At 62.4% G+C, this 25,878-nt stretch overlaps 3 protein-coding genes across 3 annotated transcripts; all 3 read right to left on the bottom strand.

Moving 5' to 3' along the window:
• Window positions 1-2,734: 2,734 nt before the first annotated feature.
• On the bottom strand, window positions 2,735-8,580 carry RUSC1 (RUN and SH3 domain containing 1). The gene is made up of 9 exons (XM_056510752.1): window positions 7,073-8,580; window positions 6,641-6,951; window positions 6,281-6,357; window positions 5,973-6,147; window positions 5,781-5,886; window positions 5,647-5,693; window positions 4,434-5,415; window positions 4,028-4,153; window positions 2,735-3,376 (listed from the first exon to the last, which is right to left on the bottom strand). Exons 1-9 carry the CDS (start codon window positions 8,563-8,565, stop codon window positions 3,208-3,210), a joined length of 3,486 nt encoding a protein of 1,161 aa, XP_056366727.1. The 5' UTR covers window positions 8,566-8,580; the 3' UTR covers window positions 2,735-3,207.
• Window positions 8,581-9,802: 1,222 nt separating this feature from the next.
• Window positions 9,803-12,441, bottom strand: FDPS (farnesyl diphosphate synthase). The gene is made up of 9 exons (XM_056510653.1): window positions 12,172-12,441; window positions 11,955-12,095; window positions 11,801-11,881; window positions 11,592-11,714; window positions 10,968-11,056; window positions 10,754-10,826; window positions 10,561-10,638; window positions 10,350-10,484; window positions 9,803-10,149 (listed from the first exon to the last, which is right to left on the bottom strand). The coding sequence occupies exons 1-9, from the start codon at window positions 12,316-12,318 to the stop codon at window positions 9,949-9,951; spliced, it is 1,068 nt and encodes a 355-aa protein (XP_056366628.1). The 5' UTR covers window positions 12,319-12,441; the 3' UTR covers window positions 9,803-9,948.
• A 2,045-nt stretch (window positions 12,442-14,486) lies between these two features.
• HCN3 (hyperpolarization activated cyclic nucleotide gated potassium channel 3) lies at window positions 14,487-25,454 on the bottom strand. The gene is made up of 8 exons (XM_056510646.1): window positions 24,784-25,454; window positions 21,764-22,193; window positions 21,318-21,479; window positions 20,690-20,908; window positions 19,810-19,956; window positions 18,773-19,013; window positions 18,146-18,310; window positions 14,487-17,648 (listed from the first exon to the last, which is right to left on the bottom strand). Exons 1-8 carry the CDS (start codon window positions 25,092-25,094, stop codon window positions 16,519-16,521), a joined length of 2,805 nt encoding a protein of 934 aa, XP_056366621.1. The 5' UTR covers window positions 25,095-25,454; the 3' UTR covers window positions 14,487-16,518.
• Between the last annotated feature and the right edge of the window lie 424 nt (window positions 25,455-25,878).

The raw sequence follows: 25,878 nt of genomic DNA, 5'->3' as shown, positions 1-25,878 counted from the left end.
CATTGTTTTGATGTTAATCTTTGTAAATTATGTATTACCAATTTTAACATTGGATGTAATTGCATAAAAAGCCTGCATCTCAATCCTGAGAGTCTAGTATTAAATGGAAAATCTTTTCCTACGGCTGGCTCGGGGGGTTTTCTTTGCTGTGGATGTGCCAGAGGAGAGGGATCTGGGCAGGCTGGATCCAGGACATCCATGGGATCCACGGGTCAGAGCCAACAGGGTGAGAGTCAGCAAATCCTTGGGTTGCAGCGAGCCCATGGAATGCTCCAGGCTCAGGGAAAAGGGGCTGGGAAGCTGAAAAGGCCCTGGGGGTGCTGGGAGCAGCAGCTGGACACCAGCCCAGGTGTGCCCAGGTGGGCAAGAGGCCTGGACCAGTCCCAGTGTGGCCACTGGGACCCCAGTGACCCCAGTCCCCTTTGCTGAGGGACCTCAAACCCTGGGATCGGTTTTGGGCCTTTTATGACAAGAAAGAGATTGAGGGGCTGGAGTGTGTCCAGAGAAGGGAATGGAACTGGGGAAGGGGCTGGAGAATTCCTGAGGGAGCTGGAAGGGGCTCAGCCTGGAAAAAAGGAGGCTCAGGGGGAACTTGAGGCTCTGCACAACTCCCTGACAGGAAGGGACAGCCGGGGGGGATTTGGGACCTTATCCCAGGGAACAGGGGCAGGAGGAGAGGGAACAGCTCAGGCTGAGCCAGGGGAGGCTCAGGGTGGACACCAGCAGGAATTTCCCCATGAAAAGGGTGCTCAGGGCTTGGCACTGCCCAGGGAGGTTTGGAGTGCCCATCCCTGGAGGTGTCTGAGGAATTCCTGGATGTGACCCTCAGAGCTCTGGGTTGGACAAGGTGGGGATTGGTCACAGGTTCTGGCTGCACTCCCGACCACACCCAGCTGGGATGGTGTCCTAGGTTACAGTGTAAAGATGTGCCCAAAAGTCTGGATTCTATCACCATTTATTGAAAACAGCTGGGGCAGTGACCCTGATCTCCTGGCACACATTATCTGCTCATGGGCCATCTTTAAACCAGCTGGGCAATCATCTTTATCTTCCCACAGCCCATCCTCCCTCCAGGAGATATCTCCTGTTAATGGCCAGTGAGTCCCAGGGCATGACTGATAAAATTCCATCATCCCACTGGGAGATGCTCCAGCCAGAGAGGAGCCAAGCCTTTCCTACCCAGATAAAAACTGAGATTTGGAACACCAAAGCAGCCTTTCCCACTGGATTCCAGAGGACAAGAGGTACCAGAATCACTGCTTCAACAAAACCACTTCATCCAGACTGCTACCACCACCCCAACCAGCAGGGTGTCAGGTTGTATTCTGATTCTGCCAGTGCTTTCTTTTGTACTATTGCATGTATTTCATTTTTTCTCTTTTTTCCTATTAAATTGTACTTCTGACTTGGAGTCTCTCACTGGTTTTGATTTCAAAACCATTACAGATGGGGACCATGAACACCCCACTGCCTGATCATCAGCAGCGTTTCAGTGTGACCCCAATGTGGTGGCACAGATGTGGCAGCACAGTCACCACGTGGGGTGTGAGAGGCTCTGACCATGGCTGTGTGAGCCAAATTGGGGCAGGAGCCATTAAACCCACAGATTTGGTGCCTATTCCAGGGTATAAACTCCCTTGTCCTGCACTGTGGCAGGTTGGGGACTGTCACCCTCGGGGTGTGTCCAGGACACTGACCTGCAGAGAGAGCCCAGAGTCCCTCAAAAGTGAAACAGCTTCTCCTCAACACCCCTTCTGTCTGGAATTAATGGATACACAAAAAACCCCTTATCCTAAAAATTTCTCTCATTATAAATGGACAATTCCAATTTAATCATATCTGGAAAAGAGGGAAAAACTCATTTTTTATCCTGTCAGATTCCATGGAAAACCCAAATCTTTCTGTGGAACTTGATTTTTCTTTTCCCCTTTCCCAGTCTGATTCTATGATCATGAAAATGCCAGGCTTGACCCCTACACTCCTTTTAAACCCCAGGCCAAGGCTTGGAGGGCTGTTTATTTCATAAATAAACAAATAAATAAATGGAAGTACCACCTGGCTTCCTCCCCTCCTGGCATGACCCCATTTCAAAGTCCAGAAGCAGCTGCAGAATTCAATCAAACCTCCTTAAGGCAAGCCAAGGAACATTCCAATTAGGAAATAACGTCACTCGTCTGAGAATAAAAATTCCAGAGAGAGAAGTGAAAATGAGAGCAGAGTGAAAGCAGAGCAGCTTTACCCTGGCAGCAGAGGGGAATGACACCGCGGCTTTTTGCCACCGAAATGGGAAGTCAGAAGGGTGAAATGTGGCCCTGGGCCATGGGAGGGAGCAGAACCCAAAATTGCCCCTGGGGACAAGCGGCTGCTGCCACTCCCCAGCATGGCCACACCTTTCTTCCACTGAGAGCCCAGCAGGAAATGTAAATTCTGGGATGAATCACCAGCAGTGACAGAAACATGAACAACTTGGAGCGGCTTCTGCCATCCTCCGGGCCACGAAAAGATGAGTTGAAGTTACATAAATAATTAAAGCAGTGACCTGGGCTGTTCCCAGTGCTGTGCAGCTCCCCAGCAGTTTCTCCAGGGATATTCCTGGCTCTGGGAGGCTGTGAAGGAGCCTGGGCGCTTTCTGCTGGGTGTGAGATCTCCCTGCTGTCCCAGCCGGGATGCTGAGAACCCACCAGTGCCACCCACATCGGCCACACGGCCACTGCCAGCCCCGGTGCTCACTGGACACGTGAGTCACAACCTTTATTTCCAGCTTTTTTTTCCCCCCCGTGGAACAAACCAAGCTCATTGGTGTGGTTACAATTATTTACAGAGTGCTGGGACTGCGCGCTGGCCCCGGGGCAGAGCGGGACACGAGGAGGTGGCAGCGGTGGCAGGACACGAGGGCACGGAGGTGACACGGGGCAGTGCGAGGTCCGGGCAGGGAAAGGAGCCGGCCCTGGCACAGGGTGGGCAGCAGCAGCTGAGGAACGAGCCAGAGAGGCTCCCAAAAAAGCTCCTCCCAAAGAGGAGCCGCGGCTCAGCGCCAGCGGGTCCGGGCGACACGGTGGCACACGGTGACATCATGCAGCAGTGACAGGCACAGGGCAGGGTCCCCTGGGAGCTGCCAGCCCTGGAGGTGGCAGGAGACTCCCAGGGCTGGCACCCGCCCCGGCAAAGCTCAGCTGCTTCCTCAGGTCCCTTCCTTCCTCCTCCTCCTCACAAAATCAGAGACGTGTAACCAACAGGAACGAGGCCGGTGCTGTTTCCATGGCAGCAGCGGATCCAGTCTTCATCCACAGTGGAGAGAAGCTCCAGGATGTCTCCTTTGTGGAAGCTCAGGTGCCCGTCGGCGGTGCCCGTGTGGTCGCACAGCGCCCGGACTGCCCTGAGCACAAAGGGCACGGCAGTCACCTCCCTGGGCACCCCGCACAGCTCGGGGGGAGGGAACTGGGCGGAACCAGGGATCTCCGGAGGCAGAGGTGCCCCCTGAGGAGGGATCTGTACAAGGAGACACCCGACAGAGCTGTCCCCGGGAGTGGGAGCCGAGCAGGAGGTGTGGGGACATCAGAGATGGAGCAGAGCAGGAGGTGTGGGGACATTAGAGATGGAGCAGAGGATGTGGGGACATCAGAGATGGCACAGAGGGTGTGGGGATATCAGAGCCAGGGAGGATGGGGAGGAGGGAAGAAGCCAAGCACCGATTGGGATGGCCACATGCCCATTCTGCCCACTTGGACAAAACTGTTCCGACCTGCCACAGCCAGGTTACAGCTGCCACATGCTTGCCCCAAATTAGCTGCCACGAATGCAGAAAACACACAATAAAATGCTAAAAATTGTCCCTGAAACGCCTGGGAAAACCAGCTGATGCCAGGTGGGCAGAGGCTCAGGCTCCCCCAAAGCCCACAGGGGAAGGGGATCCTCAGGGGTGCAGTCATGGAGAGAAGTGTGGGACCCCCGGGCCGTGTCTGAGAGCAGCCCCAGCTTTCCCCCAGGCAGAAAACCCCAGCACAGCTCGCAGCCCTGCCTATCTCACCTGCGGGGCTGGGGCGGGGCGGGGCTGCTCCTGCCCGGCTGCTCCGGGGCGCGGCTCCTGTCGGGCGCCAGACCCTTCACCACCCCGGCCAGGACGGGGCTGGGGCACAGCCAGCGGGATGGTCTCCTGCCACAGAGCAAAGGCAGCCACGAGCTCGTCTTCCTGCTGTTTATCTCACACTGTTCTGGCGATCTGGGAGCTGACAAGGAGCCATCAAGCAGCACCTCCACCTCCAAGCTGCACAGGACTGAGCAACGCCATGGCAGCAGCACTTGGGACATGCACCAATCCCAGGGGCACAGAGCCCGGGCCAGGGGCAGTATGAGATCCCCACCGTGGTGAGGCAGGCACAGAAACCCTCAACACTCACCCCTTCCTCCCTCTGGCTACCCAGGCTGGGTCTTACCTGGACCTGGCCAAGGCGGTGTCAGGGTTGGGGGAGAAGCTCCTGGACGAGGGGTTGGTGGCTCCAAAGAGCCGTCCCAGCCAGCTGCCCTTGTCAGGACTAGGGTTCCCCATCTCTGGGCCAGAAGGTGCTGCCTGGTTCCTGCCGGCAGGAGGCTCTGGGGAAGCAGCCAGGAGATTCTTTCCAGCAGTGGGATCATCCAGCTTGGTCAGTGCTCTTGTAGTGGGCAAGAAGAGGTCTTCAGGGGAAGATGTGCCTGAGGTGTCAGTGCTGCTGCTGGGCTTTGGGCCAGAGCATTCAGGGACAGCTTTGGTCTGAAGCAGCTGCAGCTCTGTGCCTCTGGAAGTTTGGGATTGCACAGCCTGGCCCGGGCTGGGATCCCCTGCCGCCGCCCGCAGCTTTGTCCACCAGACCAAGGGGAACTTTTCCTTGCTAGGAGCAGTGTAAATCCTGGAGCTCTGGCTCAGCTGGCCCCACCAGCCACTGAGGCCAGCCCCAGTCCCCCCAGTGCCCTCCTCAGGCCCGTGGCCCTCGGGGGGGGTGTCAGATCCCAGCAAGGTGCGGCTGAGCTGGTCGCCCCAGCGCAGCACGTGCTGCCAGGTTTCCTGCAGGGCAGCCCCCACTGGGGGGGCAGGGACCAGCCCACCCATGGTGGCTTGGGACCGAGCCCTTGTGCTGCCCCCTGTGCCCCCAACCCTGCCCAGAGCATCAGGGGGGGTCTCATCCTCCAGGCTGTCCCTGGCAGCAGCACCCTGACCCTGCTGAGACGCAGCCCCGGGACGGGGTGACAGCGGCGACTCCAGGCGGCGGGACAAGGGCCGGACGTCCACGGAGAGGTGGTGGTGTTCAAAGAGCAAGTCCAGGTGGAAAGTCAGCACTGAGAGGGGCTGGATGAGCAGCAGCAGCTCGTCAGCAAGGTGGGGAAGAGGGCCTTGGCTCAGGGCGAAGAAGGCCGTGGGTGAGTAAAGCACAGAGATCACACCTGTGGGGACAGGGACAGGTGAGGCGGGTGCAGAATGCCCTGTCCTTGCCACATCTCCACAGCCAGGCTGTCCACATCAGCCAGAGCACCTCTGTGCTGAAGATGCACCATGGAAAATGATGCCCTGATCCATTATGGAAACTCCAGCCAAGCATGGACATATCCCAACCCCAGAGTGGGGTTAATAGCCTGGCAGGGATGAGGGGGCTCCTGAGTGCTGTATCTCCTTACCTGGGCTCTTCTGCAGGTGAGATATCCACAACTCCAGCTGTTTAATGCTAAACAAGACCAAGGGAACCCAAATTAGAACCCCTGGGACAACTCCAACCTGCCATGGCAGTGGGGTCAGCAGGGCCAACGCTCACTTCAGAAGGCCAAGGATGAAGGCGTGGAACTTCTGCCTGGTGCTGCTGAGGGGGGCCAGCCCGGCCACGTGCCAGCACAGGGAGTGCAGGGAGCGGGTGTTGGGGCCTGTGGGGTGCACAGAGCACGGTCAGCCACTGCCCAGGACACAGCAGGACTCCAGGCACCTGGAGATGTCCCAGCCTCACCCTCACCTGTCTTCACAGAGGCTTCCACCACACTCCAGGGGGAATTTTTCCTCTGGCCTGTGATAACATCCTTCTGGAAGGGCTTCAGCCCGTCCTCCACCAGGGCGTAGAGGGCAGGGCAGAGCGTGTGCAGCAGCAGGTACCCCACGTCGGGGTTGAGCCGGCTGTCCCCCAGCTGGGCCTGGGGGAGGCACAAAGAGAGGGGAGGGAGGGGAAGGGCAACACCTGACCCTGATTCTGGGAGGGATGAGGGAATCCCACCCCTGGGACTCCCAAAGCCCCTCCAGCCCAGCCCAGCCCAGCCCAGCTCTCACCTTCTGCACCACGTTCCGTGCGGTGCTGAAGTGGGCGATGACCTTGTCCACGGCGGAGCTGACGGCGACCAGCAGCGCTGGGGATGGAGGGAGAGAAAAAAGTCAGTATGGAGGGACTCAAGCACCCCGGACACCACCGGACACTGCAGAGCCGTTCTCCGGCTCCACAGCAGCACCTGGCACCTCCCTGCCCTTCCCCTGCCCCAGCCCAAGACACCGACCGGCCCCAGGACGAGCCCCTCGCACCCTCCCGACCCTGGGGGTCCCGCTGCCCCCTTCCACCCCTCCTCTCCACCCCCTTTCCGTCCCACTTCCTCGTTCCCCTCCCCGCGGTGGCTGCGGGGAGAACCTGCCCCAAACCTTTCGTTTGCTCTCCATGGGGCCCGTCCGCTCTCCCCCCGCCGGGCCGGGCGGCTCCAGCGGCGGCTCCAGCGGCGGCTCCAGCGGCGGCTCCAGGGACGAGCGGCTCGGGCCTGGCTGGAGAGAGCGGGACAGCGGGGTCAGGCGGGGCGGCAGCGGCTGGAGCGCAGCCCGGGGCCGGGGGAGGAGCGGGGCCGGCGGCGGGGCCCAAATCGCTCCGGCTCATGGAGCCGGGGCCGGCGGCGGAGCGAAGGGCGGCGGGGCCGGGCCGGGCTGGGCGGCGGGGCCGGGCCCGAGGCGGAGGAAGCGCGCTGGGAGCCGCGGGGCGGAGCGGGACAGCCCCGGGACAGCCCCGGCACCTCCCGGGCCGCGCACGGATCGCGCCCGGCCCCGCATCCCCCCAGGCAGAACCCACCCCGGAGGGACCCAGACTCACCCCCCGAGCTGGTCTCATCTCCTCTCGGGGCTGCCCGTGGCGCCGCGGGGTCCCCGAGCCTCCGGAGCGCGGCAGTGCCCAGCCCCTTTTCCCCTGCGGGCAGCGCCCCTTTCTCCACATCCCTGGGCTGCCCCTCCGCGATGGGCTGCAGGCTGGGCCGGGGTCTCCTTCTCAGCTGGTGGCTGTCGCTGGGTGCCAGCGCCTGTCCCCCCGTGGGAGCGGGGGGTCCCCAGCCCGTGCCCGTGCCCGGGGGCACAGCGGGGTGCTGGGCCGGCTCTGCCCGCTGCCCCTTGGGCTGCCTGGCGGCACTGCGGGACCGCAGCTCCTTGAACGTTGTCACCTCTCTCTGTCTGGAGCCGGGAGGCCTCGCTGGCCCGTCCTGCTGGGGCTGGGGCTGGGGCTGGGCTGGCTCCTGGCCCAGGAGCTCGCTGGTGGGGGGCAGCTCCGTGTCGGGCGAGAACACGATCAGCCAGTCGCTGCGGTCAACCCTGGCCTGGGCGATTGTGGGCACAGCCACGTTCCTCTTCCTCCTCTGGGCCAGCTCGTGGAAGGAGGTGATGGTTTTGGTGCCCGTGTCTCTGCAGAGCTCCCCTGGGCCGGCCTTGGGCTCTGCTGGCCCGAGCGCATTGAGCACCTGCAGCCGCCGCCGGGGCCGAGGGGGCACGGGCGGGGGGAGCCCCCCGGGCCGGGGCCGCGGCTCCGGAGCGCTGCTCGGCATCTCGGGGTGCCGCCGTTCCGGCACAGGCGGCGGTGCTGGAGGGGCAGCATCGGGCTCGGGGAGGGGGTTGCAGTTGGGGTCCAGGTCAGAGCAGGTCTCCTGTGCTGCTGTGCTGGGAGAGAGCTCATCGCAGTGGGAATCGAGCGAGTTGTTGCTGCAGAGGCTGTCTGGGCTCTTGCTGGCCACGGCAGTGGCTCTCCGGAGCACCGGGGAGTTGTGGTTGGCATCTCTCCCATCGCATGTCCTGTCCTGGTCAGCCAGAGATTCGCCATCCTGGGCGTTTTCTATGGGAATGACGTTCAGCTGCTGGTCAGGGGACTGGGACTCTTCCCTGGCGAACTCCTTGCAGTACACCGAGACTGGGGAGTCATCCAAGCTGAAATCCGAGCAGCTACTGACAGAGGAGGAGGAGGAGGAGGAGGAGGAAGAAGCCAGATCACAAGGGGGATCACAAGGGGAAGCCGCCTCCTCCTCGTCTCCGCTGTGCAGGCAGGGGAAATCCTCCTGCACTGCCTGGTTCTGGAGCCCGAGCGTCTCCGGCTCTGGAGCGTGGGACTCGCAGCACCGGCATTTCACGGAGGGATTGTTGGAATTGGCATCCACTGGCTCCCGGTTCTCTGGGCAGTGGGTGCAGCCGGTCTGGTCTCCCCCTCCGGTGGAACCATCCGTGTCCTGGAGCTCGGGGTGCCGCGAGAGGTGCAGCCCCAGGGAGATGTGCTGCAGGTGGATGTGGTTGAGGTTGCACAGGAGGCCTTTCTTTGGAGCCAGCATGGTGCTGCCTCACTGGAAGTTGGGGGCTCCCAGGAAGGGCCAGCAGCTCCTCTCTTCAGACCATCCAGCTCCCTGCAAGCACCAAACACCCTCCTGGTCAGGGGAGAACACAGCGGGACAAACCCGGAGAGAGGCACAGCCAGGGAAGAGGGATGGCAGTGACCTTGTGGCAGGGTCTGGGGGTCAGAGATGGGGCTGTGCCCTGAGAGAAGGGCTGCCCCAGAGGGGTTCCTGCCGGACTTGGGGCTCTGCAGCCAGGCAGGGACTGGATATTCCCTAGAGCAAGGCCTGGGAATGATCCCAGGAAGCTCGGCTGCTCCAGGGCTGGATTCCCTCCGGATGGTCGGGAACATCTCGGGGATGCAGTCAAGGAGAAAACGCCCTTGGAGGCTCGTCGAGGGAGGGGAGGGGGGTGCTGTCCTGGCTGGGGGCGGTGGCACCGCGGGTGCTCAGGGACCGGGGCTTGGCCAGAAGCCCCCGGCCCTGGGAACTACTGCAGAACCGCCACGGCACCACCGGACCCGGCCTTACCGGGTGGGGAACCCCGGCCCCAGCACCTGCTGGAGGCTCCGGGTAGGGAACGGGCACCGGAGACCGAGGGAGGGCGGCTCCGAGGATCGTGGGGCCCCGAGCATCCCTCGGTACCAAGCATCCCCTGGCCCCGAGCATCCCCCGGCACCGAGCGTCTCCCGGTACCGAGCATCCCCTGGCCCCGATCATCTCCCGTTACCGAGCATCCCCCGGCCCCGAGCATCCCTCGGTACCGAGCATCCCCGGGCCCCACACATCCCCCGGCCCCCAAGCCGGGGCTCCGAGGATCGTGGGTCTCTGAGCATCCCCCGGCCCCGAGCATCCGCCGGCCCCGAGCATCCCCCGGCCCCGAGCATCTCCCGTTACCGAGCATCCCCCGGCACCGAGCATCTCCCGTTACCGAGCATCCCCCGGCTAGGGCGAGGACCGACAGCCAGGCAGCAGAAGGGGCCCTCCTGGGCGCGGCCCTCCCCATCCCCCTCCATCCCCTTCCCCGTCCCCCGCTCACCTCGGCGCTGCGGCGGCGAATGCGGCTGCGGGAGGGAGGGAGGAGCCGCGGCCCCGCCGCCGCCCGTTGGAGCCGCCCGGTCCCGCCCCGCCGGCGGGGGCGGTGCTCCGGGCATCCCCCCACCCCGGAACGCACGGGAGATACCGGCACCCCCTCCCCGCCATCCAGCCCTGTCCTCAGACAACACCAGGCAGCGACGCACCTACAATAACTTATGTTTATTGACACACGGCCGGGTGGGGAGATCCCTGAATCCCTCCGGCCATCCCATCGCACCTTCTACAACCCGCCCCCGGCCCCTCCCAGGGCAGGGAGCAGCTCCAGCCCCCTGCCGGGCTCCTCCATCACTTCTGCCGCTTGTAAATCTTCTGTGCGAGGTCCAGGAAGATGTCGCGGGGCAGGCGCTGGGCGTGCCTCCCAATCAGCTCCTGCAGGCGCCGGTAGCTGCTCTCCTCGTACTCCTGGAAAGCTGCCTGCATGCCCAGTGCATTGTAGAGCTCCTTCACCTTTGCCACCTTCTCGGGCTCCTTACAGCCATAGTTCTCCTGAGAAAACCCTGGAGTGAGTCAGGTTCCATCCCAGCCCATGGCGCTGCTGCTGCTGCCTCAGGATGGGGCAGGAGCTTTGTCCAGGAGCTTTGTTCTCAGCCTGCTCCTCCCAGCCAGGTAACAGCCCAGCACCTGCACTCCAGGTGTACATTCTGGTGCTCCATGCCCTCTCCCAGGTGTGTGATCCCAGCCTTTACCTCCAGGATCTGCCTCTGCTCTGGCGTGACCCGGCGCAGACACTCCACCACCAGCCAGCTGCACTTGTTGTCCTGGATGTCAGTGCCAACCTTCCCTGTCAGTGCTGGGTCCCCATAGCAGTCCAGGTAATCGTCCTGTGTGACAATGGGAACTCCTGAGTGCCACAGCCAGCACCTGAGGAGCAGCAAGGGGCACAGAGCCACCTCCTACCTGGATCTGAAAGAACTCTCCCATCTCCAGCAGGATGGCTTTGGCATTCTCGTGCTCCTCCTTACCATTAATACCTGCCTGAGGGGAAGGAAGAAATAAGAGGGATAAAACCTTCCTGCATCAGGGATAAATCCTTCCAGGACAGCCTGGCACAAGGGTGAGGTCCTTTCTGAGCTGTTCCCACCAGACTCACCATGTACATGGCAGCAGCCACGGGCAGGTAGAAGGAGTAAAATGCTGTCTTGTACTTCACAATCGCCTTGTACCTGTGCCAGAGGAACCAAGCTCAGCCCCAAGGTCTGGGTTCTCCCACCCTCTGCAGGTCAGGGACAGAAGGGAGCAGCAGCAGCTCCCCAAAAACCAGCCCCAGCCAGGAAGGGAGCGAGCTGTGCCCGTTCCCTCCGTACCGCTGCTCGCTGAACCGGCTCAGATCCACCTGGGAAATGGGAGCAGTGATGAGGTCCAGGGTCTGCCCCAGCTCGGTCTGGTAGCCTGTCTGGAGAGGAAAGAAAGGATTTTGTGGCCTAAGGGGATTATGGAAAAGAGGGAAGAGGATGTTGTGCATGGGCAGGAGTAACAGGACAAATGGTGATGGTTTTAAACTGGAAGAGGAGGGATTTAGATTAGGTATGAGAAGGAAATTGTTCCCTGTGAGGGTGGAGAGGCCCTGGCACAGGGTGCCCAGAGAAGCTGTGGCAGCCCCTGGATCCCTGGAAACGTCCAAGGCCAGGCTGGATGCGGCCTGGAGCAGCCTGGGATACTGGAAGGTGTCCCTGCCTATGGCAGGGGTGGAACAAGATGATCTTTAAGGTCCCTTCCAACCCAGAATAGTCTGTGATTCCATGATTTATTCACACAGTCCTCCAGGAAAGTCCCAACACAGTGCAGACCCCAAGCCCTGTTTCAGCTGCTCTGTGAGTCCAGCAGGATGCCCAGGAGTTTAAGGAACACTCCAAGATGCACGTGCTGTCAAACATCAGAAAAGACCCAGACCCCAGAAAATCGGGAAGGGGTTGGGGAGCCGGGCTCACCTGCAGGAAGAGCTCCAGCAGGTGCAGGTAGTAGGGCTGCTGCCCACAGTACTTCCTCAGCAGCCGGTACACTGACGACTCCAGGAGAAAAGCATCATTGATGGCATCCAGCCCGATCCCCTCCTGCAGCAGGAAGGCAGGGAGGTGTCAAAAAACCTCCTGATCCCCAGGGGACACCCCGTGAACAGGGACCTCCTGAACGCTCTCACCTTCTTGTACCAGCAGAGCTGCCCCCGGCGGGTCAGCGACGCGTCCATGATGTCGTCAGCCACCAGGAAAAAGGCTTGGAACTGCGAGAGGCTGGATTAGGGACGGGGAGGGGGGTTCCCTCGGGGGTCCCATCCCCAAGGTCCCGTTCCTCACCAGCTCGATGCACCATCCCACGGCCAGGGCGCAGCGGAGGCTCTCCGGGTCCTGCTGCCCGGGTCCCGCCAGCCGCCGGAACGCGGCCACCACCGTCAGCCCGCGGTTGCATTTCCCGCCCGGCGCGTTGTACTCCAGCACCTGCGGGAGCGGAGCCAGGTGAGCAGCGCTGCCCCGCAGCCCCAGCCCGGTCCCGCCGCCCCCTTCCCGCACTCACCTGCTTCAGCCGAGCCACAGCATCTCCCACCTCCGAGTGCCCCAGCCCGTCCTCCGTCAGGTCGCGGACGATCTGCGGGAAGAAGGCGGCGAACTCCTCGCGTTCTGCCGCTGCCCGCGCCCCGGGCTCGCTGCTGCTGCCGCTCATGGTGCCGGTTCACGATCCCGCCGCTGCCGCCCGCGACCCTCGCGGCTCCGCCGCCCCCGCTTCGCTCCGCCCCTCGCGCGGGGCACGCCGGGATCAGCAGTCACGAGGCGTGGGAGCGGGCGCTGCCAGAGCTGCTGCTGGACTACAACTCCCAGCGTGCCCCGCGCTTGGGGCGGGGCCGGCGGCCAGGCGGCTGGGACAGCGCCCATTGGCCCGTTTTATCATGCGAGGATGAGCCCAAGGCGGCTCAGCCAATAGAAGAGCGGCAAGGGCGGCATCGAGGCGGGTGATTGGTGGAGAGCGAGCAGCCGGCCTGGCGCGGGGGCGTGGCTTAAGGGGCGCGGCTTCGAGTGGGCGTGGCTTTAGGAGCGTGGTTTAGGGCGGGACGTGTTCGGTAACCGGGAGGGGAATGGGGGGCACGGGCACCGGCACCGGCACCTGGATGGGGAACAGGGGTGCGCTGGAACTGCGGGCAAAATGGGGGTGTGAGGTGCTGGTGTGGGGTGCCATGTGGGGCTGCAGGAAGGGTTTGGGGCGCTGGGCAGGCGTGGGTCTCCATGTAGGTGTGGTATACCACGCGACTTTGGGGTGCCGTGCGGTTGTGGGTGCAGCACAGGTGTGGGGTACCCAGATGTGCGGTTCGGGGGTGCAGTGTAGGCGTGGAGCGCCATGCAGCTGACGTGCTGTGCAGGTGTGGGTGCAGCGCAGTTATGGGGTGCAGAGCAGTTTTGGGGTCACTGTGTGGGTGCTGTGCAGGTATAAGGTGCAGTACAGGTGTGGGGTGCAGTGAGGGCAGGGCGCACCACACACCTGTGTGCACGGGTGAGACCCCGGGTGCCGGGGGGGTCCAGCTGCCCATCGACCTTCGAGGGGACACCGCAGGGGTGACCCGGGCCGAGGACGCGCTGGGTGGGGCACACGCAGTGACACCTTCCCGCTGTTGCCCGCAGCTCTTGCCTGGGCCCCCACCCCGCAGATTGGCTCCCGCCCCGAATCCGCTAATCCCGGCTCACCGCGTTAATTAATCTCTGTGTGGTGCCCGCTAATCCCCTCCCGCCTCCGGGGGATGCGGGGGCTCGGGACAGAGCCTCCGGCTCCAGGACGGGTGTCCTTGGGGAGCGGCAATAGGGGAGGGTCGAGGGGCTCTGCCCGCACCTCCGGGGCTCTGCGGAGCCCTCGAATCCCGGGGCTTTGCCCTCAGCCCCGGGCGGGCAGCCAGTCCCTGTCCCTTTGCCTCTGCCGGCCGAGCCTCCAACCCTGCTAATGGACACAAACTGGATGGAAGAGTATTGGAATAGGAATAGGGCATATGCTGGAATTCATTCCCAAAAAATGCTTTTGATTGCCGGCCACCCCGCAGAGCAGCCCCGCGCCCCCTTAATCAGGCTGGCCGCAGTGTAATCTGAAATAATCAAATTAGCGAGAAACCGCTAATCAGCACTGAGCTCTCGGTGTGTCACGGAGCCTAATTCCTGCGGGGAGCAGGGGGGGCGCCAGCAGCGTCCTGCGGGCAGGGGCTGCCCCAGTAACGCGGGGAGAGCCAGCGGGGCACAACGAGGTGGCCACCAGCCCCTGCGTCCTGCTTGCCACCGTGTCCTGCCTGAGCCCTGACCATGTCCTGCCCACGCCTTCACCCTGCCTGTGCCCAGTGTCCAGCCTGTGGCCACCTCTGTCCTGCCTGCGCGGTGCTGGGGGTGCTGTGCCGGCTGTGCCGGAGCACGGCCGTGCCCCCAGACCTGCGCCAGGTGCCGCAGTGCCGAGGCTTGGGTGCCCCAGCCCACCTTGCGCTGTGTGACCTTCATCTAATCGCGTTAATGCCTCGAGTCTGCTCTGCAATCAGGCGGTATCCAACCCGCCCCTCCCCCCGGCAATAAAGGGAACGGAGATGGAAGGGGAAAATAACCAAAGATTAAACATTAATCTGCCCAGGGCCGAGAGGGCCCGCGGTGGGTGGGAGGGGACCTGTTGTCTTTGGGCTCCTGCTGTGCCACCCAGGTCTGTGGGGCCTGGGAGAGGCCCCTCGGTGGCTCCCGAGGGTGTCCTGGCTGCTCTCGGCTCTGCAGAGGGCCAGGATTGGAGCTGGGGTGCTGCAGCACCCCACAGTCCCATCCCATCCCCGGGGAGGGTGCTGTGGGGTCGCAGGAGGTGCAGAAGGATTCTCCCCCAGACCAGTTCAGAATCTCTCTTTATTATTTAAATCCATTATGTACAACGACCAAAAAATAAAAAAACGCTCTTAAATTCTCTGCGATATGAAAACTACAAGCTCTGTACATCGACTGCCGTGAGTGCAAGAGTGGAGGATCATGGTCTTTGGTGGCTAAACTTGCGCCCGCGCACGGCCGGCACCCCCCAGCCCCTCCAGCCTCCAGAGGGGTGAGCACCGGGCCACGAGGTGACAGGAGCGGCGGTGACAGGAGCGCAGGGCGGCTCTGACCCCCGGCACGGGGCTGTGGCGTGGGGAGGGTCACCAGAGGCGCGGCCAGCGGCAGCTCGGTGCTGTCCGAGCCGGCCCGCACGCTCCGCGGGGCACTGGGATGACCGCTAAGACATCTACATCACGCAGTGGTGTGAACACAACCCGAGATCCCTGCCCGAGGGGCTGCTGGGGACACGGCGACCACGGGGATGGAGCGGGACGTGGGGAAGGGCAGTGGAAATCCACGGATAAAAGGCAGTGCAGGACATCCCCTCTGGCAGGCACTGCCGGGATTCCTGGTGGGCTGCTGCACCAGAGCAGCCCAGCGCTCCGGACTGCTCCCGACGCCCCAAAACACGAGGGTGGAGAACTGAACACCTCACTTCAACAAGTACCGAAGGGAACGAGACCTCGCCCGCTGCGCTGGGGGTCCCAGCTCGGCAGCCGAGCCCCAGAGCACAAAGACAAGCCATGGTTCCTGACTCCGGGAGTGGGAAGCAGCTCGCACAGCGCGGCGGGGTCGGAGGGGACACTACTCTAACCAGGACTGAACACGGTTGGCTCAAAGCGACACTGTAAGCAGAGCTCGGCTGCTCGGCAGAGCCACGACTCGCACACATATTGCACACTACTATCTCTGGAGGGGGGGCGTGGGGCACCTGTGGGGACCCCGGGTCCCTGTTTGACAGGGGGTGAGCCCACAGCCCCACACATCACCCAGGCGCTGCCCGGGATCGGAATCTCTTTGTGTCAGCCGTTTGCTGCTGAGACACTGGTGACTGGCATCTCCAGGAAACCTGGAAACTGGACTGCAGGGCAGGGCAGCAGAGCCCGGGCTGAGCATCCTCCTGGAGCCACAGAAGGTCCTCCCAGATCACCTTCTGTACATCATCCTGGAGCCACAGAGGGGTCCCCTTGGACTGACCCTCTGAGCATCCTCCTGGATTGCAGGCAGCCACAGTGCCCAGGTGTGGGGCAGAGCCCTGCCCAGCAGCACATCCCAACCTCACTGGGATTCAGCACCTCTGGGGCAGAACGGTCCCACAACCTGGGGAGAGGGACTGTGGGGTTGCTCTCTGCCCCCAGCGTGGCCCCTTGGCACTCGTCACACCAGGGGAGCCCTGCCTGGCACCCCCAGGCCCTGGCACTCCGGGAAGGGGGAGTGCTGACCCTGGACTCCCATGCTCTGCCTGCCACGGACTGCAGCCTCCTCCCTCCTCACCTCAGGGGGCTGCCTCTCCCCCCTCACCCTAAAGGCAAAGATGCTGGGCAGAGCAATCTGGGGATGGAGGTGGGCATGGGGCAGCCCCTGATGTGGCAGAGGACAAGCTGGAGGAGCTGCCAGCGCCAGCCTGGCCCCAGGACAGGCTGTGGGACATGGGGCACAGAGTGTGGGGGCCCCGGCCCCCAAGGGGCAGTTATAGGGAGCTGAGCTCCCCAGAGAGGCCAGAGTTTGGGCAAGGGCTCTGACCTGTCCCGTGCCTCCGGGAGGAGGGCAGAACTCACAGATGGTGATGAGCAAGGAGGGGAGAGCCCGGGCAGGGTGACCCCCTTGGGGCAATCAGCAGAGCCCCCTCCTCATCCAGCAGGGCCAGCTCTGGGGCTGGCCCCACGCTCATCCCTGCCGTGCCCCCGTGCCTGAAACAGCCCCTCCATGGCCCCGGGTGCTGCCTCTCACCTGGTTTTCCCTCCGACACGGCGGGGCTGGTGCCCTGCTTCTCCTGCCTCCTCCGCCGCCGGGATGCCCGGGTCCCTCCTGCCTGGGTGGGTGCCGCCAGGACTCACATGTTGGATGAGAGTTTGGGCTTTGCCGTTTCCACCTCGGGGCTGAAGGCCACGGAGCCCTTGCGGGAGGGACCTGCTGCCTGCCTGGACGCGGAGCCCGGGGACTGGGGGGTGGACGCTGCCGCCGAGGAGCGGCCGGGCTGAGCCAGCGATCCTGAAGGCATCTGCTGCGAGTGTGCGGGCTGGCCTGCGATCCCCGCACACGGCTTGGCCAGGAGTCCGGCTACGGAGGGCGAGGACCTGCGGGCCAGGTTCCCTGCAGATTTCCTGCCCTGCTTCAAGGAGCTCCCGTCGGCTTGCTGGGCTACTTTATTGGGAAGGGAGGGCTGGGAGGCAGAGAGGAGCCGCACATCCTGGGTGAGCCGCCCCACCGGCAGGCCCTGGATGCTCCTGTGCTTCACCAGCTGCTGGGGCTGCATCAGCAGCGAGATGTGGGAGCCGGTGGCTCGGGACAGGCTGTAGTGCAGCGTTCTCCCCGGCGGCAGCGCCTGCTCGGAGCTGGGGGACGCAGCGCCCGCCGCTTGCTGCAGCAGCGAGGTGGAGAGCGAGGCTCCGCGGGACCGGGAGAGCTGGGGCTGGGGGGCGCCCGGGGGCTGCTTGGCCCCCGCTGCCCCCGTGCGGGGCAGGGGCTGCGCCCCGGGGCTGGGTCTCTGAGCCCCGCTCTCCTGCGGCGCCTGCGGCTGGACCATGGGCGAGGAAGGCGAGCCGGCGGCCGGCGTCTGGAGATGGGATTGCACCCCGGAGGGCGAGCTCACGGAGGAGGGTCGGGAGCCCCCCAGGCTGGGCTGGGAGCGGCGAACCGGCTTGGTGAGCAGGGTGGCCTCGGGGGAGAGAGGGCTGGAGATGGAGGAGGGCGGCAGGAAGATGTGAGCCTGCAGGCTGTGCTGGTGGGTCAGCGCGATGGCCACGTTGGTGGTGGCGGCGGCTGTCTGCAGCGGGGCGTGCACCAGCGGCTCCCAGATCACCGGCTTGCCGCTCAGCTCCCGGCCCATCGCCATCTGCTGCAGGTCCTGGATGTTGTGGGCCATGTCCTGGTCGTGCTTCACGATCTGCTGGATCATCTCGTTGTTCAAGGGCCCCGAGCTGTGCTCGGCTCTCTTGCGGAGCAAGATGGAGTTCTTCTTCCCTGGAGGGGAGGCAGGAGTGTCACCAACTCTTAGGGTGTGGGCTCTTGGGGACAGTGTGGAGGGCAGGGTGCCAGTGGGGAAGGGACAATAAAAGCTCATCAGGGTCCCAGTGAAAGCAAGACCCAGGAGCAGTGGAAGCAGCAGGGACAAAACAGAGAACTCCTGACCCCAAAGGAACTGGGTGCTGGGGTCCTGCTTGTCCTCCACAGGCAAGGAAGGGTGAGGACAAGCAGCTGGTCACTGCCAGACACTGCAAGCACAGTGCAGTGACATTTTCCCAGTGAAGCCTGTCCTATAGCACTGCCTGGATCCTGCTGGGAGGGAGACACAGAGGGCGGGCTCCTTCCCCATGCTCCCCACCATCCTCATTGCTGGGCACCCAGGGGGTTGGGACACCGTGATCACCTCATCCCAGCCCTGTGACTCCATCCCCTGTGGGTCTGGGAGGGGCTGCAGAGGCGGTTGTGCCGAGCCCAGGAGGTCCCTCACTGCTCACCTATGCGGTCCAGCCGGTCCATGGCCACGGTCTCGAAGGCCCTGCGCATCATGGGGTACTCCTCCAGCACCTCGTTGAAGTTATCCACGGACAGGGAGTAGAGGCGGCAGTAGGTGTCGGCTCTCACGCTGGCCGTGCGCCTGCCCCGTGTCAGCAGGCAGATCTCTGCAGGGACACAGGGCTGGGGTCAGCCTGACACAGCCCTGAGCCCCCTCCCAGCCATCACAGCAGGAACAGGACTGCCTGGCACCCCAACACTCTGCACAGAGGTGGGGCATGGCTCAGAGGCAGGGACAGACCCCAAAGCCTGCACAGCCACAGCTGTCTGCTTGGCCAGGCAGCATTTTCCTCCCTCTCCAGGCCATGGAGGCACTCCCAGAGCTGGGCCTGTATGCTACAAACCAGCTCAGATGTTCTGTTCTAAACTCCCTTCCTGCCTGGCCAGCAGTGGGGTGGTGGATGCTCCCTCTGCCCCAGCCAGACAGAACTGGGATGGAGTGGATACCAAGACTCTGGCACCGGGCAAGATGAGATGGGCAGGCAGAAACATTAGGGATGCCCCAGCTTCTGCACTCGGGCCCCTTTTGGCCCCTACTCTGTTCACCAGGTCCCCCAGCCCAGCCTCACCCCCGAAGTAGGAGCCATCAGACAGCTTTGTCTCCTTGTTGCCCTTGGTGAGGATGCTGACCACCCCGTGCTGGATGAAGTACATCTTTTTGCCCACGGTGCCCTCACGGATGATGAAGTCCCCGGGCTGGAAGACCTCGAAGCGCAGCTTGGTCAGCATGGCTGTCACAAAGTTGGGGTCAGCGTTGGCAAACAGGGGCATGTTGGCCACCAGGTTGCGGCAGTTGAAGTTGATGATTTCCTGTGGGGTGAGGAGCAGGTCAGTGGGTGCTGGAGTCAGTGAGTCAGGGGTCTCTCTGAAGAATTCAGAGTGCAGGGGTTGAATTAAAGCCTTTGGATGGATTGAAGTGTATTAAGCCACTCACACATAAAGTAGACATTTAAGTTAGTAAGTTTTAGGGTAAGTCCTAAAGCTTTTAGTGAGTGAAAGGTTTCAAATGCCACAGTAGCAGTGAGTGTCCTAGTGAAGGTTGAAACATACTGATATCTTCAGTAGAGGCTCCAGGCCCACAGTTACAGACAGTGCTTAGAATTAATAGAGCTATAGTAAGAATATTAGATAGAACAAGATAGATTCTATGCATAGTTACCTGGGGTGCTAAGAAACCAGAATTCTAATAGGTTAAGGAGTGGTTGTCCAAGCTTGTGTCGTAGCTTGTTGGAAAAATTCTATATAAGAGTATTGGGGAGAATTGGTGCTTTTAGCCATTGTGGCTTTTAGCCACTTGCTTTAGCCATTCTGGCTTCTAGCCATTTGCTTATTGCCACTGCTTTGCCATTGCTTTTTGCCATTGCTTGTCTGCTTGCCTGTTGAGGCTGATGTTCTTTGTAATAAGATGGGCTTTGTAATAACCTTTTAAATTATTAGCTGCTTGCTTATTTAAGTAGGAGCCTAAGAGCTCAGAGCAGGAGCCTGTAGTTGGTGCCTTAGAGCACCAGAGGTCCAAAGAACCCCACAAGTGGGGACATCACTGAGCCTGGCCCCTGTGAGCACCAGCCTCTGTGTCCCAGGTCACACCACTGGAGTGCTGTCTCACCTCTTTGAGTGGCTCACTGAGCTCCCCCAGGATGTTCTCCTCATCAAACATCTTGCCCTGGTAGCGGTGCTCGTAGTACTCGTGGATCCGCTGGCGCGTGTCCCCAGGCAGCTTGTGGAATGACATGTACTGCTCCACTTGCTTGTACTGCAGGGACAAGAGGGGTCACACAGGGATGAGCAGGGACCACCTGCATGCTGGTTGAGTTGTTGTATGCTTTTGTGAATAGACTCTGAATGATCAGACAAATTCATACAACACATTCCGTCAACATCTTGACATCCATGTCCATGTGCTAACAAAAGAAAATCAATGGCAGCCCTGTTCTGCACAGTTGCATGTCTATTACTGTTAACATCTGTCAGCATATCACTCAGTGCAAGGGAAGTAGAATTGGTGTCCTTACTCAGCCAACACCCCAGTCAGTCCAATTGTTTCAGTGCTATTGCAGAACTAAGCTGTGGCAGGAGAAGAGACGCTGGAAATCTCTTCCCAAAATTGCAGAACTAAGTTGTGGCAGGAGAAGAGATGCTGGAAGTCTCTTCCCAAATGCATCCCTTCTCCTCAATGATGTAGATACAGACAGCCCCGCTCCAGGACCCTGTCCCAAAGACCATTTCTGGGGCAAAGGACAGGACTCAGGATGCAGGTGGACCCAGGGCAGAGGGCAGGATGGGGCCACACTGTGCAAAAGTGACCCCCAGTATGGTCAACCTGAGCTCCACCTGCAGCAACCCCAGGCAGAATGGCAAGGACAAAGATCCCAATTTCTGGAATCATTAGGGCACAGCAGCCGTGCTGAGCTAGTTCTGGAGCTGCACCTGCTTGTGCCAGGACTCTTCCCCCAATACCCAGACCCTTCCTGCCCCACCCCACTGACCTTCTCCTGGTACTGGCGCCGGGATGAGTCCAGGGACTGGATGAGGGCGGTGGCGTGGCCGATGAACATGGCGTAGCAGGTGGCCCCCACGATCATGCTGAGCATGGTGAGCCACACGTCGGTCATGCCCTCGGGCGCCTGCTGCCCGTAGCCGATGCACAGCATGTGGCTCATGGCCTTGAACAGGGCGTGTGAGTACTGCCTCCCCCACGAGTCGTTCTGCAGGTGAGGGACAGAGCTGCTGGGGGGTTTGTTGGGCTGAGCCCCCCAGTCCCACCCCCCTAAGCTGGGGAGTCCAGAGACACAGTGAGAACAAGGCTCCTGCAAGGCCAAAGGGATGAGTTCTCCTCCAGGAAGAGGAACTGTGACTGTGTGAAGCCCTCAGCAGGCACCAGCTCCTGCTCTGGGGAGGAGGCAGGAGCCTCAGTGTCCTGTTCCCTCCCCAAGGGATTCCCTGACTCCAGCAAGGTGGGCTGAGATGGGAAGGTGATGCAGAGGTTCCCTCTGCCCTGTCTCACTGCTGTGACCACAGAGACACTGCTTCAGCTTTGGGGTAGGAGATAGGGAACCAAATCCTCTCCCCATCACCAAAGATCCCAGCTGGAATCACCCCAGTCTGGGCACTCACCACCATGTGGTTCTTGGAGACCCAGCAGTCCTCAGGGAAATCCTGCAGCATGGGCACCAGGAACTGGAGGCAGCCATCCCAGTGGCACAGCAGCAGCATCATCCCAATGAGGTTGAAGATCCTCACCACGGCGCTGGCCAGGTCATACGTCATGTGGAAGATCTGGGGAACAGGCAGGAGTGGAGCTGCAGAGAAACTCTTCTAGAACAGCCTTTGGAGCCCTCTGCCCTCCAGACAGCTTTACCCTGTAGCTGGGGACCCCTGAGCTGGCCTGGGACCCCCAAGGGGTTCTCACCTCCTCCCACTGGTGGATGTAGCGGATGAGGCGCGAGAGACGCAGCAGGCTGAGGATCTTGCCCTCTGCCCTCCAGACAGCTTTACCCTGTTGCTGGGGACCCCTGAGCTGGCCTGGGACCCTGAGCAGGAGATTCCCAAGGGGTTCTCACCTCCTCCCACTGGTGGATGTAGCGGATGAGGCGCGAGAGGCGCAGCAGGCGCAGCAGGCTGAGGATCTTGGTGAAGCGCACGATGCGCAGCGCCCGGGCTGTCTTGTAGACATCAGAATCCACCTGGGTCTCCAGGTCAACAATGAGGAAAATGTAGTCAACAGGGATGGAGGAGATGAAGTCGACCAGGAACCAGCTCTTCAAGTACTTCATTTTGATGGTGTGAGGGTCAAGGATGATCTCTGTGTTGTCCTCCACCACGATGCCTGTCCGGAAGTTCAGCACCAGGTCAGCCAAGAAGAAAGTGTCCGAAAGCACGTTGAAAACGATCCAGGGAGGGGTGTTCTCATCCTTGAAGAAGGTGATGCCCACAGGCAGGATGATCAAATTCCCCACCATCAGGAGCAGCATGATGAGGTCCCAGTAAAACCTGCAGGGTGGGAATGCAGAGTGGAGTGGGGAGAGGCAGGACACAGGCAGTTAGACAGCAAAGCCAGGACCAAAGTTAGGGTCTGACAGAGTGCAGACAGGCAGGTGCTGAGGAGACACACATGAGCCTGCCCACACACATGACAGATGTGAGCAGGCATGTGTGGAGAGGAGCAATTCAGCACCTGGCCAGGGGCTCAGGGGTGCAAAAGCCACCCTTTGTGGGAGCGGGGGGCTGTAGGAGCTTGGCTGTCTCTCTTTCTACTACATGCACGTCTGTGCCCCCACCCCAAAGTGGACATGTGCCCCATGGAGGAGTCAGAGTGGATGTGGGTTTTGCTCCCTTGAGGCTCTCTATCATCTGCTGTCTCCCTGCCACCACCCGAGTTGGCTTAGCAGGATTTGGGATAAGCTTTGCTGGTTATGCAAACCCAGTGCCGAGCTCCTGGGGCGGCCGAGGAGGATCGGGGATGCTCTTGTGGCGAGCCAGGCAGCAGCCAAGCAAGGATAGACAATGCTGGCACCAGGGGGAGGTGGGAGGAATATCCAACCCTAAAAGAGCTGCCAGCATGCACAGGGCAGGAGCTGCACGGCCCAGGGCCTGCAGCGCTCCTCATCCACCTCCTTTTGCTGAGAGTGGACAAGGTCTGAGGCTTTGGAGGGAAAGCCAAGTGATGCTGGGAGCAGCTGGTTATGTCAGGACACTCAGCAGCCCTGTTCACATGCAAATGCGGTGTTTTCATTTTTCACACAGGCACATCACGCCTCTCTCCACCAGGCTTGTGATTCCTAAGATCCCCCCCTTCATGGGCCCTTGGGAAAGCAAGTCCAGCTCCCACCTTCAGGTGTCCCCAGGCATCCCCTGTTAGTCCCAGCCCTGGTCGTGGGTGTAGACTCAAACCTCCAAAGGTGATTTCAGGGCAGCTCTTAGTGCCCAGTGGATCCAAACCAGCTTTTACAGGTGACAGAAGCCTGTGGGGACTTCCCACTCCACACCCAAGGTGGGACATGGACACTGGGGAAGGGAAGGGAAGGGAAGGGAAGGGAAGGGAAGGGAAGGGAAGGGAAGGGAAGGGAAGGGAAGGGAAGGGAAGGGAAGGGAAGGGAAGGGAAGGGAAGGGAAGGGAAGGGAAGGGAAGGGAAAAGGAAAAGGAAAAGGAAAGGGATTTTGTGGTGCCATGAGAGGCTTCTTCAGAGAGAGAGCACCAGAGCCTGAGGGGAGTAAGGGGAAGCACCCTCTCCTCAAGGAGCCACCCCAAGGTCAGGAGTGACATCAGGTCCAGAAACCACCCCAGGGTCAGGAGTGACCCCAGGGCTGCAAGGGAACCTGTAATCAAGAGCCCACCCCAGAATCAGGGGCCTCTCCCAAATTAACACCTTCCTACAAGTGGCCAGGATTTGCTGGGCCAGGCAAGGAAATGCAGCTGAGGGAGAAGGGGCCTGACCTAGCTGAGGAATTGCCTCCTGCACCTCCATGCTGAGAAACTGAGCAGGGAAACTGCCTGTCCCTGCACCTGCCCAAGCCTACCCAGAGCTCTTGCTTCAGATTTAGGCTTAAGCTCTTTAGGACAGGCCTTGTCCTTCACTACGCGTCAGACTGAACACTCAGGGCCCTGATCTCCATGACCTTTGTGTATCTCCCTAATGTGATAAACAGCAGAGTAATCCCCCTGTCTGTCTACCTGCCAGATCCCTTCACGGTGCTGGTTACAGAAGCAGCTCCTGCCAAGCTCAAGGCTCACAAACTTTGGGATGGTTTCCCAGGGAAAAGGGCTCTCAGGGCTGGGTGGTGCAAGGACCAAGTGAGTGACTGGGGCCCAGTGGTGAGGGGAGAAGGCTACAGGTGCCAGGGACCCACACTGGTTGCTGGCCCCATTCTGGGGTGCTTCCCAAGCTGGGGACATCATCCATGTCACAGCTTGCTGCGGGAGATGACTGCCTGGCAGCTTCATTCCCCGTGGAGAAAGCCCACCCTATATGACTCAACATCCCCGTGACACCCAGTTCCTCCCACATCATCCATCCCCGAGCTCCCGCTGTGATCCCGGTGACACCCAGAGCCAGGCCCGGCTCCTCGCTGGGTGACCGGCCCTGCTCCAGCCGCGTCCCAGGGGGATGAAGGCTCCTTATCAAATTAGAAAACAGCATCCAGAAGGATGGGAGGGAGCTGTAAGGGCAGGCAAAGCCCAGAAACCTCGGCCTCCTCCTCCGCATGCCCGCGGCCGGGTCAGCGGAGCTCCGCGGCTCGGTGGAGCCCGGCTGCCCCCGGGCACCGGGAGAACCGAGAGCCCGGGGAGGCTGAGGCAGAACGGAGTTGTCCGTGCGGGCAGGAAAATCCCAGATGGGAAGGGGCTGGGCCAGCGAAGCCCCGGGCTCCGGCGGTGGCAGCCGCTTCCCCGGGCCGGTACGGAGCCCCGGCTACCGGCACTTGTTGCCCGTACGGTGCCGGGCGGCGGGGCCGCGCTCAGCACCACGGACAGCGGCGGCGGGCACCGGGCCGGAGCGGGGAGCGGAGAGCGGAGAGCGGGGAGCGGGGAGCGGGGAGCGGGGCGGGATGGGGGTCAGTGCCGGTGTCGGGGCGGGGGTCCCACCTGAAGTCGCTGTAGGGATGGATAATCCAGGCGCCCGCCGACTTCACCCGTTGCCGCTCGATCTCCACGGCCCGGTGGCTGCCGAACATGCGCAGCGAGAACTTGTTCACGGCGGGCTGCAGCATCGCTCCGAGCTGCCGCTGCACGAACGTGCCCGCCGCCGCCGCCTCGCCCTCCGCCACGATCTGCTCCGCCGCCGCCGGCGAGGCCGGGGCCGCGCCCGACGCCCCCGCGGGCGCCCCCGCTGCCTCCCCGTCCAGCACCGGCGGCTTCTCCCGCGGCTCGGGGCTTCGCCTCGGCGCCGCCTCCATCCCGCCGCCGCCGCCTCTCCTCACGTTTCCTTCAAACGCCCTTGCCCGGGCGCCCTGCCCGCCGCCCCGCCGCACATGCCCGGCCCCGGGCGGGCGGGCGCTCGCTCGCCGCCCGCGGTCACTCGCGAAGCTCCGCCGGCGCCCGCCTGTTGCGCACGCTCCGGCGCGGGCGCGGCGGCCGCCGGCAGCCGGGAAGCGCCGGCGGCACCGGAGCGGCGGCGGCGGCGAGGGGAGCGGCGAGGCCCGGGCGGTACCGGAGCGGCGGCGGCGGCGGCGGCGGCGGCGGGACCCCGCGGCGGGCGGGGCGGGGCGGGGCCGGCGGGAGGGGCAGCGGGAAGGAGAACGCGCCCCCGGTGCAGCCGCGCCCCCCGGTCCGGCCCCGCCACCGCCAGAGGAACCGAAGAGGGGCGGGGCTTCAGGGGAAAGGGGCGGGGTTATCTAATCTGGACCACGCCCCATCGCAGGCTGAAGGGCGAGGATGGGCGTGGCTTGGTGGTGATGGGCGGGGTTAGCTCGCCTAGTCTCCGCCCCTCCGGTTTAACCCCGCCGGAGGCGGGTACGGGGCGGGGCTCCTGGAGGCGATGGGCGGGATATCAGCATAGACCCCGCCCCTCGGTACCGTCCCTCGCCGTCAGGCCAGCGGGGTGTGGCTTCGGGATGAGGTGGGCGGGGCTCTCTGCTCTGGTCCCGCCCCTCGGCCTCGCCCGGCCCGCGCCGCTGGGGCCGGAAAGGGGCGTGGCTTAACCAGGGAGCCGCTCTCGGCGTCGCCCCACCCGGTGTGACG

Source organism: Oenanthe melanoleuca, chromosome 25 (assembly GCF_029582105.1).
Source record: "Oenanthe melanoleuca isolate GR-GAL-2019-014 chromosome 25, OMel1.0, whole genome shotgun sequence".
Taxonomy (NCBI): Eukaryota; Metazoa; Chordata; class Aves; order Passeriformes; family Muscicapidae; genus Oenanthe; species Oenanthe melanoleuca.
The sequence above is the reverse complement of the archived record's forward strand: the minus strand, read 5'-3'. Positions and strand labels throughout refer to the sequence as shown.